Below are 14,286 nucleotides of genomic sequence, written 5' to 3'. Positions count from 1 at the left end.
AGTTTAGGTGCCAGCTGCTAATTTTGGGAACAATTGTCCCACCTTCTATAAAGTGAAGTATGTGCAGCTTTTAAGAAAATATACATTACACAAAATGTGCTGCCACTAATCCAAACTAAATGGCTCCGCAGAACTCTCGCGTCACTCACATGGTAAATCCACCAACTGCACAAGCAACAGAAAGCAGAAGCACACATTTTCTTTTGCAATTATCAAAAGGAGAAGTATTTTTATTTTTTATTTTTTTACTTTAGTGGGAGAACGGGTGATTAATTGAATATGAGGAAGCTAAGACATCACAGGCTAGGTCGCAGACAGACAATGGACGTGTCATGTGAAGATAAGTAATCACCAACCACTTTCAAAGTCAACACTAAACTTTACAGCATTATGTGGGGCTGGGAAATGTGCATGATGTGAAGCAACATACAGTAGCTGTGTCAGTAAGACACTGTGTCAGTACCTGGCATCTGCAAGCACATCTCCCATAATTCTGTATTTTTCTTCATTCTTCACATCTTCATTGATGTCTGTCCCACCAAAGACTGCCCCAAAGGGGATCTTGTTGCCTAAAAATAGAATACAAAAACCAGTCACAACTCTGTGGTCTATTTGATATTATTTGAAATATAAGACCTAAGTAAATCTATAAAACCAGAAGAGACCACTTAATTTTTTTTTTATTATCGTGTTTAAAGAAACAGTAAATAGGGAATTTACAGTAATGAAAAGGTCCAATCACTTTGGGTCATGCGATGCCTTTGTTCTGTATAAATATGCGCTGCCAGTAAGATTTTCTTCCATGGTTTACCACTGCTTCTTAAGCTACGAAGAGATAGAAATTCATAGAAAAAAAAATGTGTGATATCCCACAATAGTAAGCATTTCAAATCTTATTGGTCCCAAAAATGTAAAACTTACCAAGCTCCGAAATGCAAAGCATTCATGGAATGTAAACAGATAGGAACACCAACTTTCAATAGCAATAACCATTGCAGTCTATAGGCTACACTGCACCAACTTTTACTGACCGTACTTGCACAGAAGTACTGTCCAGACCAGGATTTGCAAACACTTTACTTCTTACAGATCTGGCTGCTGTCAGAGCTCTCAACCCTGTATGTGTTTCTTTATATAATCAGTTAGTAGAACCAAGTCCCAAAAGAGTGAGAGTGTGAGAGAGGGAGAAGAAAAAAGAAAAGAAAAAGAGAACAGAAAAAGACAAAAAAAGAAAGAAAAAGAGAAAAATGAAAAAAAAAATAAAAAAAAAATAGGATTTTAAAATTACCTACCGGTAAATCCTTTTCTCGTAGTCCGTAGAGGATGCTGGGGTCCACATTAGTACCATGGGGTATAGACGGGTCCACTAAGAGCCATTGGAACTTTAAGAGTTTGAGAGTGTGGGCTGGCTCCTCTCTCTATGCCCCTCCTGCCAGACTCGGTCTAGAAACTGTGCCCGAGGAGACCGACATCTTCGAGAGAAGGATTTTACGCAGATAGTGGCGAGATTCATACCAGCTCACACACAAGGCAAACCAAGCTAACTAGCTTGAAACATCAGCAACGGCTGATCAAGATTACTTACCAAGTAACAAAACAGTACTTAACCAAGAACTAAGCAGTACTGAACTAAGTAATCACAGCAGGATCACGAAGCACTGGGCGGGCGACCAGCATCCTCTACGGACTACGAGAAAAGGATTTACCGGTAGGTAATTAAAATCCTATTTTCTCTTACGTTCTAGAGGATGCTGGGGTCCACATTAGTACCATGGGGATGTACCAAAGCTTCCAGAACGGGAGGGAGAGCACGGAGGCTCCTGCAGAACCGACTGACCACACTTGAGGTCCTCAGAGGCCAAAGTATTGACCTTGTAGAACTTTACAAACGTGTTCGACCCAGACCAAGTAGCCACTCGGCAAAGCTGAACAGCAGAGACACCCCGGGCAGCCGCCCAGGAGGCACCCACCTTACGAGTAGAGTGTGCCTTTACAGACATAGGACACGGCAATCCTGCCATAGAATACGCATGCTGGATAGTGAACCTGATCCAGCGAGAGATTGTCTGCTTAGAAGCAGGACACCCAAGTTTCTTGGGATCATACAGGACAAAGAGAGAGTCCGATTTTCTGTGACGAGCAGTCCTCTTCACATAGATCTTCAGAGCCCTTACAACATCCATGGACTTTGATGAAATTGAGGAGTCAGTAGCAACTGGCACCACAATAGGTTGGTTGATATGAAATGCCGACACAACCTTCGGAAGGAACTGCGGACGTGTCAGGAGCTCAGCTCTATCTTCATGGAAGATCAAGTAGGGGCTTTTACATGACAAAGCCCCCAACTCCGACACATGTCTAGCAGAAGCCAAGGCCAACAAAGTGACAGCCTTCCACGTGAGAAACTTGACCTCAACCTCCTGTAGAGGCTCAAACCAGTCCGACTGGAGGAACTGCAACACCACGTTAAGATCCCAGGGAGCCGTCGGTGGCACAAAGGGAGGCTGGATGTGCAGAATTTAAAAAGGTCTGAACCTCAGGGAGGGCAGCCAACTGTTTCTGGAAGAAAATGGATAGGGCCGTAATCTGGACCTTTACGGAACCTAATCTCAGGCCCATACCCACAACTGCTTGGAGGAAGAGGAGAAATCATCCAAGTTTAAACTCCACCGGAGGAAACTTCCTGGATTCACACCAAGACACATACTTTTTCCAAATGCGATGGTAATGCTTTGACGTTACTCCTTTCCTAGCCTGTATCAGGGTAGGAATAACCTTGTTCGGAATGCCCTTCCAAGCTAATATCTGGCGTTCAACCTCAATGCCGTCAAACGTAGCCGTGGTAAGTCTTGATAAGCAAACGGCCCCTGCTGTAGCAGGCCCTCCCAAAGAGGAAGAGGCTTCAGCTCTTCTAGCAGTAGATCTAGAAGATCCGTGTACCAAGCCCTTTTTGGCCTGTCCAGAGCAATGAGGATCGCCTGAAATCTTGTTCTCCTTATGAGTTTTAGAACCCTTGGAATGAGTGAAAGTGGAGGAAACACGTACACCGGCTGGAACACCCACGGAGTCACTAGGACGTCCACCGCCACGGCTTGCAGGTCCCTCGACCTGGAACAATACCGCCAAAGCTTCTTGTTGAGACAAGAGGCCATCATGTCTATTTGAGGCACACCCCAAAGATTTGTCACCTCCGTGAACACCGCCGAATGGAGTCCCCACTCTCCTGGATAGAGATCGTGTCTGCTGAGGAAGTCCGCTTCCCAGTTGTCTACTCCCGGAATGAAGATCGCTGACAGCGCCAACGCGTGTAATTCCGCCCAGTGGATGATTCTTGTTACCTCTGACATTGCAGCTCTGCTCTTCGTTCCGCCCTGTCGGTTTATGTAAGCCACTGTCGTTACATTGTCCGACTGCACTTGAATGGCCCAATTTCTCAGAAGATGGGCCACTTGGAGAAGCCAGTTGTAGACGGCTCTTAGTTCCAGAATGTTTATCGGCAGGCCGGCTTCCAGACTTGACCACCTTCCTTGGAAGGTTTCCCCTTGAGTGACTGCGACCCAGCCCCAAAGACTTGCATCCATGGTTAGAAGGAAACAGTCCTGAATCCCGAACCTGTGGCTCTCCAGAAGGTGAGGTAATTGCAGTCACCAGAGGAGTGAGATCCTGGCCTTTGGCGACAGACGTATTCTCCGGTGTACGTGTAGATGAGATCCCGACCATTTGTCCAGGAGATCCAGTTGGACGGGCCGAGCATGAAACCTCCCGTACTGCAGAGCCTCGTAAGAGGCCACCATCTTCCCCAGAGGGCAAATGCACTGATGAATCGACACCCGGGCTGGCTTCAAGACATCCCGGACCATTGTTTGGTATCACCAGCTCTTTTTCCTCTGGAAGAAACACCCTCTGCACTTCTGTGTCAAGGATCATTCCCAGAAAAGACAACCTCCTGGTTGGTTCCAAATGTGATTTTGGAAGATTCAGGATCCAACCATGTTCCTCGAGAAGCTGGGTCGTAAGTGCTATGGTATGAAACAGCTTCTCCCGGGACGAAGCCTTTATCAGTAGATAGTCCAGATATGGAATTATGTTCATCCCGTTTGCAAAGGAGAACCATAATTTCCGCCATCACCTTGGTGAAAACCCTCGGTGCTGTGGAGAGGCCGAACGGCAGGGCCTGGAATTGAAAATAACAGTCCAACAGTGCGAATCGGAGATAAGCTTGATGCGGCTGCCACATCGGAATGTGGAGGTATGCATCCTTGATATCCAGGGATACCAGGAATTCCCCCTCCTCCAGACCTGATATCACTGTCCTTATAGACTCCATTTTGAACTTGAACTCCCTCAGAAAAGGGTTTAGTGATTTTAAGTTCGAATGGGCCTGACCAAACCACCCAGTTTCGGTACCACGAAAAGGTTCGAATAGTAACCTTTTGTTTGCATCTGGGGAGGAACTGGTACAATAACCTGTGCCTCCACCAACTTCTGGAAGGCTCCCTGCAGGGTAGCCCTGTCTGCCGGCAAGCATGATTTGAAGAACCGGTGAGGAGGGAGATCTTGAAATTCCAGCCAGTACCCCTGGGACACAATATCTTGTACCCAGGGATCAAGGCCGGACGACCCCCAGACGTGGCTAAATGCCAGAGTCTCGCCGCCACCGGCCCTACCTCTGGGCCACGCGGTCCACCGTCATGCTGAGGACTTTGGCGTACCTGAAGCAGGCTTCTGTTCCTGGGAACCCGCAGCAGCAGGTTTCTTGGATTTTGGTCGACCTCCTCTAAAGAAGGTGTTGGACGGTTTGGCCTTCGTTTTAGCAACCCGAAAGGACTGTGATGTAGCTGAACGTTTCTTCGTAGCAGGTGCAACTGAGGGGAGAAAAGGTGACTTACCCACTGTAGTCGTGGAGATCCACGCATCCAACGCTTCCCCAAAGAGAGCGTGACCTGTGTAGGGTAGGGTCTCCACACCTCTCCTGGATTCCGCATCGGCAGACCACTGGCGCAGCCACAGTCCTTGACGAGCTGAGACCGACTTGGAAGATATTCGTGCAGCCATTGAACCCAGGTCTTTCATGGATTCCACCATAAATTCTGCAGAATCCTGAATGTTACGTAAAAATAATTCATGTCACTTTTATCCATTGCATCCAAATCCTCGAGTAACGTGCCTGACCACTTTACTATAGCTTTGGAAATCTATGCACAGGCAATAGTAGGACGTAGTATCAACCCTGAAGCCGTGTATATGGATTTGAGCGTAGTATCAATTTTGCGATCCGCCGGGTCCTTTAAGGCAGTAGATCCTGGAACAGGCAAAACCACCTTTTTCGAGAGTCTGGATACAGACGCGTCCACTATGGGTGGGTTTTCCCATTTTTTCCTATCCTACTCAGGGAAGGGGAAAGCAACCAGAACCCTTCTAGGGATCTGGAATTTTTTCTCCGTGTTTTCCCACGCTTTATCAAAAACAGCATTTAATTCTTTGGACGCAGGGAAGGTTAGCGAGGCTTTCTTATTGTCAGTGAAGTAAGCCTCCTCAAGCTGCTCAGGTGTTGTATCAACAATATTCAACACATCCCTGATTGCCTCTATCATCCACTGCACCTAGGGAGGCCAATCCCGGGATCGGAATCGGCGGGATCCCGGGATTTGGGCCCAAAAATGCCGGGGATTTGAATCCCGGGATTGGAGCATCCAATCCCGAGATTCACGGGATTATACTGCGCATGCGCGGGAGGGTGGGCGTAAGTAATACTACTTACTAATATTAGGCGGGCGGCAGCCATGAACAAGTTGAACGCGGCGGCACTTCAAATGTAGCGCCGGCCGCCAGCCAATCAGAGCTGGCGGACCGGCAGCCAATCAGGGAAGCTGCAGTGGCAGCCAATCAGGTGCGACTGCTGCGGCCGCTTCCCTGATTGACTGCCGGTCCGCCAGCTCTGGTTAGCTGGTGGCCGGCGCTTCATTTGAAATGCCGCCGCGCTCAGTGTGTTCATGGTTGCCGCCCGCCTAATAGTAAGTACTATTACTTACACCCACCCTCTCTCCCTCCGTGCAGTCAGTGGTGCTCTCTACAGCCTTCCTCCCTCCCGCACCGCTACCAACCCTCCCTGCCGCTACTTACACCCTCCCTCCTGAGTCCCGCACCGCTACCTACACACTCCCTACCTCCCGCACCGCTACCTACACCCTCCCTCCAGAGCTGCTCCCTACAACTTTCACTGATCCCTACTGCAATCCCGGGATTGACCGTTTTTCAATCCCGAATCCCGGGATTGAAAAAATGGCCCGGGATTGGCCTCCCTAACTGCACCCCTTTAGCAAGAGATGCGGCCCCTCACAGCACATCCCCATCACCATATGCCGTGTCTGAATCGGTATCCGTGTCATCTTGCATAATCTGGGCAAGAGCACGTTTGTGGGAACCAACAGAGGAGGGCCCTGAGGTAACAGAACCGGACCAAACTGCCATAGAATTCTGTAAAACCTGAGTTGCAGATTCATTCTGTGCAACCCTAGTAGAAATTTGAGTTATCATAGATTTGATCGAATGGCAAGAGAGAAACAGAGATTGGAGCCAACCCACACACAGCACTTTCAATGGTATAGGGAGACCCCAACCAGCGCTGACTGTGTATCTTAATAGGTTACACAGTCTTTACACAGCCTTCCCCTCCCCCCTCCTACAACCCCCTGTTACCGTAAGAGATAGCTGGAGTTGCTCTGGAGGGACTACACTTCACAGACAGTGTTTCTGCAGGCAGGAAAATGGCACTGAACGCTGCTGGGTCCACTCTGAGGAGAAGCTCCGCCCTCCTCAGTCTTCTCGCTGTCTTCTCGCTCTTCAGAAGATTATACTGGCCTGAGGATTCAAGCTGGCAGCGATCCCGGTACCCTGACAGGCTTTAGAGGTCAGTGTAGGGTGTAGGCGCTGGCTCAGAGCGCCCCTCAAAGTGCCGCACTATGTACAGCTGAGCCACGGAGCGCAGTTAGTACTGCGCTCCATACCCGTTTCTGCCATCTTCTCAACGGCTCCCTGCTTGTTGGGGGGCTGATGACTCATTCGCCACTGATCTTCTGGATCTGTAAGGGGGTGGCGGCATGCTGCCGGGGTGAGCGATCCCGGTGGCAGGGAACTTTCTATCCCCTCAGGAGCTCAGTGTCCTGTCAGCGGAGATAGTGGCTCAGACCCCGCAGGGCGGACACTACTCCCCCTCCTTAGTCCCACGATGCAGGAAGGCTGTTGCCAGCAGCTTCCCTGTAAAATAATAAACTCTAAAATAAACTTTTACTGAAGAAGCTTTGTAGAGCTCCCCTAGCTGTGACCGTCTCCTCCAGGCTCATTTTCGAAACTGAGTCTGGTAGGAGGGGCATAGAGGGAGGAGCCAGCCCACACTCTCAAACTCTTAAAGTGCCAATGGCTCCTAGTGGACCCGTTTATAACCTATGGTACTAATGTGGACCCCAGCATCCTCTAGGACGTAAGGAGGAAAGGAAAAAGGAAAAAGAAAGAAAAGAAAAAGAAAAAGAAAAAGAAAAAGAAAAAGAAAAGGAAAGGAAGAGAGAAAGAAAGAAAGAAAGAAAGAAAAGAAAAAAAGAAACAAACAAACAAAGAATCAAACTTGGAGGACAGAGCCACATAATGTGGGGACACTGAATTGTACAGAAACTTAAATATAGCATACGGGAAGAAAACCTTCCAGATACCAGGTAATAAGAAAGTACATAGAAGTGACTAATAATATTTCTTTACTGTAAAGCTAACAATCTAAATTAGGAAAATGATATGACAAATCACTGAATGCATATGAAAATTGAAATTGTAGGAAGGAAAGGAAGCTTCTAATTGCCAGTGAACAGTCAAAATTGAAAAATGTATTTTTTTACCAACTTATGTACAATAATGGATTCATATATTGCTTGTAAATACAGGTCTTGGCCAAGAGCAATATTAGTACAATATTCTGAAACAACAAAATGAGGCATTCCATTCCTCAACAATTTCATGTCTCCTAATTAATGTAGTGGAAGTTCTTCACTAAAAGTAATTTCTAAATAAATTAAAATTATGCCTTCCTTTGACAGTCAGGGCATCGTAAAGATGAAAATATCTTTCATTGATAATACTTCAACTATTGCTCAAATGATAACTGCATATATGAACTGGTGTTTTTAAACGGAAGGTCATTGAGGACAGATAAGTTGAAGGCACTTCCGTTTTGTTCATTAGCATGATAATCACTAAGGAAACCTAGGAAGGGGGTTTTGTGTAGCTTCATTAAAATTTACATCACTTATGGCATCATATGAGCAGTAAAACAATTACTTGTGCAGACCAGGTGTCCCAGGGAGATTAAATTTATAAACAATACCTTTTGTCCAGGTCTGAGTATAGATTATTTGAGGATGGGATGGTTAGTTGTCTCCAAACTCAGCAGGGGGTATTCAAAGAGCTGCCTAACCAAAAATAATATTTCTAGAATAGCTAGAAGTTCCTTAAATCATAAAAAAATATCTGAGGTCTGTAAACTGGTCTGATGTGATTTGGGAGTCACTAGGATGTACAGTTTGAAGAAATTAGGTATCTATCCAACCGCACATTATAGCGCAAATCTTGTTTACACCACAATTAGTTTATATAATAAGAGAGTAATGTGAACATAACAAATTTTATGTGGCTATTACACAGGGGGAATTATGTACAGCTAGTTGAAGTTACATGAGCAGTCCTGGGTTAATTACCAAGCCAGTCAGTAATCACGGACTTTGTGAGGGGGAACAGGTGATAAACGGTATAGGACTCTTTGTTCTGTTTCAGACTTGGGGGAGCAATTCTAAGTTGAAGTATGGACTTGCATTTTCTTGCTCTTGTCCACAGCCTCAGAATAAGCACAGTAATTATTTAAGTTTCTCCTTTTATTTTTAAATTGCAACATGTCTGTGCTATTTATATCATCTGCAACTAATCCTGTAAATAAAATGTTCCTTTATTAGTCTAATTTCATATATGCTTCAGAACCAAGTCTTCGAAGAAGCTATTACATTGCTAAGGATATGATAATAGGATTTTGGTACTTACCAGATAAATCCTTTTCTTTGAATCCATAGGGGGCACTGGAGTACTCTTGGGATATGGACGGTTCCACTGGAACTAGGCACTGAACAGTTAAACTTTGACTATATCTCCCCTTTTACTGAGCCGAACTGGAGCTATAGAGGTTGACAATGGAGACATATATATAACAAAAAAAATGGACAACAATAAAGTTGACACAAACAAAAAATGACAACTAACAGTTGACACCAACCCGACAGAATTTCTAATTTGAAACAGTCGGTAAGAGTGTGTTACCATAATATTCCCTGCACTCACCACAACCAGGTAACAACTGCTCTGGGTGGGCGTCCAGTGCCCCCTATGGATTCAAAGAAAAGGATTTATCTGGTAAGTACCAAAATCCTATTTTCTTTTTCATCCACTAGGGGTCACTGGAGTACTCTTGGGACGTACCAAAGTTTCCCCCGTGGGCGGGAGAGCTATTTGGCACCTGTAACCGTAAACGGCCAAAGCTAGATGCTGATGCCGCAAAAGTATCAAACTTATAAAAGCGCACAAACGTGTGCACTGACAACCATGTAGCCGCCCGGCAAAGCTGTGTCGTAGAAACTCCCCGACCAGCTGCCCATGAAGTTCCCACAGAACGTGTGGAATGAGCTGTTACCGAAGTAGGCGGCTGTAACCTAGCCTGAAGATAAGCCTGACGTATGGTCAGTTTTATCCATCTGGATAAGGTCTGCTTAGAGGCTGGCCAACCCCTCTTGGCAGCATCATAGAGAACAAACAACGTATCCGTCTTACGAACCGTGGACGTTCGAGACACATAAACGCGTAAAGCGCGTACCACATCCAGAGTTTCAGAATGTCCTGATAACACAGGAACTACTATTGGTTGGTTGATGTGAAAAGATGACACTACCTTTGATAAGAAAGCGGAATTCGTCCGAAGTTCCGCTCTGTCATCATGAAACACCAAATATGGCGGCTTGCATGACAAGGCACCCAAATCTGAAACCCGCCTTGCCGAAGCCAAGGCTAGAAGAAAAAATAAGATTTTACTTACCGATAAATCTATTTCTCGTAGTCCGTAGTGGATGCTGGGACTCCGTAAGGACCATGGGGAATAGCGGCTCCGCAGGAGACAGGGCACAAAATAAAAGCTTAAGGATCAGGTGGTGTGCACTGGCTCCTCCCCCTATGACCCTCCTCCAAGCCTCAGTTAGTATACTGTGCCCGGACGAGCGTACATAATAAGGAAGGATATTGAATCCCGGGTAAGACTCATACCAGCCACACCAATCACACCGTACAACTTGTGATCTGAACCCAGTTAACAGTATGATAAACGCAAAGGAGCCTCTGAAAAGATGGCTCACAACAATAATAACCCGAATTTTTGTAACAATAACTATATACAAGTATTGCAGACAATCCGCACTAGGGATGGGCGCCCAGCATCCACTACGGACTACGAGAAATAGATTTATCGGTAAGTAAAATCTTATTTTCTCTGACGTCCTAGTGGATGCTGGGACTCCGTAAGGACCATGGGGATTATACCAAAGCTCCCAAACGGGCGGGAGAGTGCGGATGACTCTGCAGCACCGAATGAGAGAACTCCAGGTCCTCCTCAGCCAGGGTATCAAATTTGTAGAATTTAGCAAACGTGTTTGCCCCTGACCAAGTAGCTGCTCGGCAAAGTTGTAAAGCCGAGACCCCTCGGGCAGCCGCCCAAGATGAGCCCACTTTCCTTGTGGAATGGGCTTTTACTGATTTTGGCTGTGGCAATCCTGCCACAGAATGTGCAAGCTGAATTGTACTACAAATCCAACGAGCAATCGTCTGCTTAGAAGCAGGAGCACCCAGCTTGTTGGGTGCATACAGGATAAACAGCGAGTCAGATTTTCTGACTCCAGCCGTCCTGGAAACATATATTTTCAAGGCCCTGACAACGTCAAGCAACTTAGAGTCCTCTAAGTCCCTGGTAGCCGCAGGTACCACAATAGGTTGGTTCATGTGAAATGCAGAAACCACCTTAGGTAGAAATTGAGGACGAGTCCTCAATTCCGCCCTGTCAGAATGAAAAATTAAGTAAGGGCTTTTATATGATAAAGCCGCTAATTCTGACACACGCCTGGCTGAAGCCAAGGCTAACAGCATCGATACCTTCCATGTGAGATATTTTAAGTCCACAGTGGAAAGTGGTTCAAACCAATGTGACTTTAGAAAACTCAACACCACATTGAGATCCCAAGGTGCCACTGGAGGCACAAAAGGAGGCTGTATGTGCAGCACCCCTTTTACAAATGTCTGAACTTCAGGTACTGAAGCCAGTTCTTTCTGGAAGAAAATCGACAGGGCCGAAATTTGAACCTTAATGGACCCTAATTTTAGGCCCATAGACAGTCCTGTTTGCAGGAAATGAAGGAAACGACCCAGTTGAAATTCCTCTGTAGGGGCCTTCTTGGCCTCACACCACGCAACATATTTACGCCAAATGCGGCGATAATGTTTTGCGGTTACGTTCTTCCTGGCTTTGACCAGAGTAGGGATGACTTCTTCTGGAATGCCTTTTTCCCTCAGGATCCGGCGTTCAACCGCCATGCCGTCAAACGCAGCCGCGGTAAGTCTTGGAACAGACAAGGCCCCTGCAGTAGCAGGTCCTTTCTTAGAGGTAGAGGCCACGGTTCGTCCGTGAGCATCTCTTGAAGTTCCGGGTACCAAGTCCTTCTTGGCCAATCCGGAACCACGAGTATAGTTCTTACTCCTCTCCTTCTTATGATTCTCAGTACTTTTGGTATGAGAGGCAGAGGAGGGAACACATACACTGACTGGTACACCCACGGCGTTACCACTGCTATTGCCTGAGGGTCCCTTGACCTGGCGCAATATCTGTCCAGTTTTTTGTTTAGACGTGACGCCATCATGTCCACCTTTGGTTTTTCCCAACGGTTTACAATCAGGTGGAAGACTTCTGGGTGAAGTCCCCACTCTCCCGGGTGAAGGTCGTGTCTGCTGAGGAAGTCTGCTTCCCAGTTGTCCACTCCCGGAATGAACACTGCTGACAGTGCTATCACATGATTTTCCGCCCAGCGAAGAATCCTTGCAGCTTCTGCCATTGCCCTCCTGCTTCTCGTGCCGCCCTGTCTGTTTACGTGGGCGACTGACGTGATGTTGTCCGATTGGATCAACACCGCCTGACCCTGAAGCAGAGGTTTTGCTTGACTTAGGGCATTGTAAATGGCCCTTAGTTCCAGAATGTTTATATGAAGAGATGTTTCCATGCTTGACCACAAGCCCTGGAAATTCCTTCCCTGTGTGACTGCTCCCCAGCCTCTCAGGCTGGCATCCGTGGTTACCAGGATCCAATCCTGAATGCCAAATCTGCGGCCCTCTAGTAGATGAGCACTCTGCAGCCACCACAGGAGAGACACCCTTGTCCTTGGCGACAGGGTTATCCGCTGATGCATCTGCAGATGCGATCCGGACCATTTGTCCAGTAGATCCCACTGAAACGTTCTTGCATGGAATCTTCCGAATGGAATCGCTTCGTAAGAAGCCACCATTTTTCCCAGGACCCTCGTGCACTGATGCACTGAGACCTGGCCTGGTTTTAGGAGGTTCCTGACTAGCTCGGATAACTCCCTGGCCTTCTCCTCCGGGAGAAACACCTTCTTCTGGACTGTGTCCAGAATCATTCCTAGGAACAGTAGACGTGTCGTTGGAATCAGCTGCGATTTTGGAATATTTAGAATCCACCCGTGCTGACGTAACACTACTTGAGATAGTGCTACTCCGACTTCTAACTGTTCCCTGGATCTTGCCCTTATCAGGAGATCGTCCAAGTAAGGGATAATTAAAATGCCTTTTCTTCGTAGAAGAATCATCATTTCGGCCATTACCTTGGTAAAGACCCGAGGTGCCGTGGACAATCCAAACGGCAGCGTCTGAAACTGATAATGACAGTTTTGTACTACAAACCTGAGGTACCCTTGGTGAGAAGGGTATATTGGGACGTGGAGATAAGCATCTTTGATGTCCAGAGACACCATATAGTCCCCTTCTTCCAGGTTCGCTATCACTGCTCTGAGTGACTCCATCTTGAATTTGAACCTTTTTATGTAAGTGTTCAAGGATTTCAGATTTAAAATTGGTCTCACCGAGCCGTCCGGCTTCGGTACCACAAACAGCGTGGAATAATACCCCTTTCCTTGTTGCAGGAGGGGTACCTTGATTATCACCTGCTGGGAATACAGCTTGTGAATGGCTTCCAAAACTGCCTCCCTGTCGGAGGGAGACTTTGGTAAAGCAGACTTCAGGAACCGACGAGGGGGAAACGCCTCGAATTCCAGTTTGTACCCCTGCGATACTACCTGTAGAATCCAGGGATCCACTTGCGAGTGAGCCCACTGCGCGTTGAAATTCTTGAGACGGGCCCCCCACCATATCTGAGTCTGCTTGTAAAGCCCCAGCGTCATGCTGAAGACTTGGCAGAAGCAGGGGAGGGCTTCTGCTCCTGGGAAGTGGCTGCATGGTGCAGTCTTTTTCCTCTTCCTCTGCCCCGGGGCAGAAAGGAGTGGCCTTTTGCTCGCTTGTACTTATGGGAACGAAAGGACTGAGTTTGAAAAGACGGTGTCTTTTTCTGCTGATGTGAAGTGACCTGGGGTAAAAAGGTGGATTTTCCAGCCGTTGCCGTGGCCACCAGGTCCGATAGACCAGCCCCAAATAACTCCTCCCCTTTATACGGCAATACTTCCATGTGCCGTTTGGAATCCGCATCCCCTGACCACTGTCGCGTCCATAACGCTCTTCTGGCAGAGATGGACATAGCACTTACTCTTGATGCCAGGGTGCAAATATCCCTCTGTGCATCACGCATATATAGTAATGCATCCTTTAAATGTTCTATAGTTAACAAAATATTGTCCCTATCCAGGGTATCAATATTCTCAGTCAGGGAATCCGACCATGCGACTCCAGCACTGCACATCCAGGCTGAGGCGATTGCTGGTCGCAGTATAACACCAGTATGTGTGTATATACTTTTTAGGATATTTTCCAGCCTTCTATCAGCTGGTTCTTTGAGGGTGGCCGTATCAGGAGACGGTAACGCTACTTGTTTAGATAAACGTGTGAGCGCCTTATCTACCCTAGGAGGTGTTTCCCAACGCGCCCTAACCTCTGGCGGGAAGGGATATAATGCTAATAATTTTTTAGAAATTAGCTGTT

The 14,286-nt window shown here is 47.0% G+C and overlaps 1 protein-coding gene across 5 annotated transcripts in view; it reads right to left on the bottom strand.

Moving 5' to 3' along the window:
* The window catches only part of GLT1D1 (glycosyltransferase 1 domain containing 1), a 492,486-nt gene that overhangs the window by 413,728 nt on the left and 64,472 nt on the right, over positions 1 to 14,286 (bottom strand). For all 5 annotated transcript variants that reach the window (XR_010254820.1, XR_010254814.1, XM_063964608.1 and 2 more), the window contains exon 3: positions 464 to 569. Coding sequence is in view for 3 of the 5 variants with exons in the window: in XM_063964608.1 (XP_063820678.1) it covers positions 464 to 569 (106 nt within the window). In the remaining 2 variants the exon portion in view is untranslated. The remainder of the gene's footprint in view (positions 1 to 463; positions 570 to 14,286) is intronic.

Source organism: Pseudophryne corroboree, chromosome 1 (genome assembly GCF_028390025.1).
Source record: "Pseudophryne corroboree isolate aPseCor3 chromosome 1, aPseCor3.hap2, whole genome shotgun sequence".
Classification (NCBI taxonomy): domain Eukaryota; kingdom Metazoa; phylum Chordata; class Amphibia; order Anura; family Myobatrachidae; genus Pseudophryne; species Pseudophryne corroboree.
This window is presented reverse-complemented; position numbering and strand designations above follow the sequence as displayed.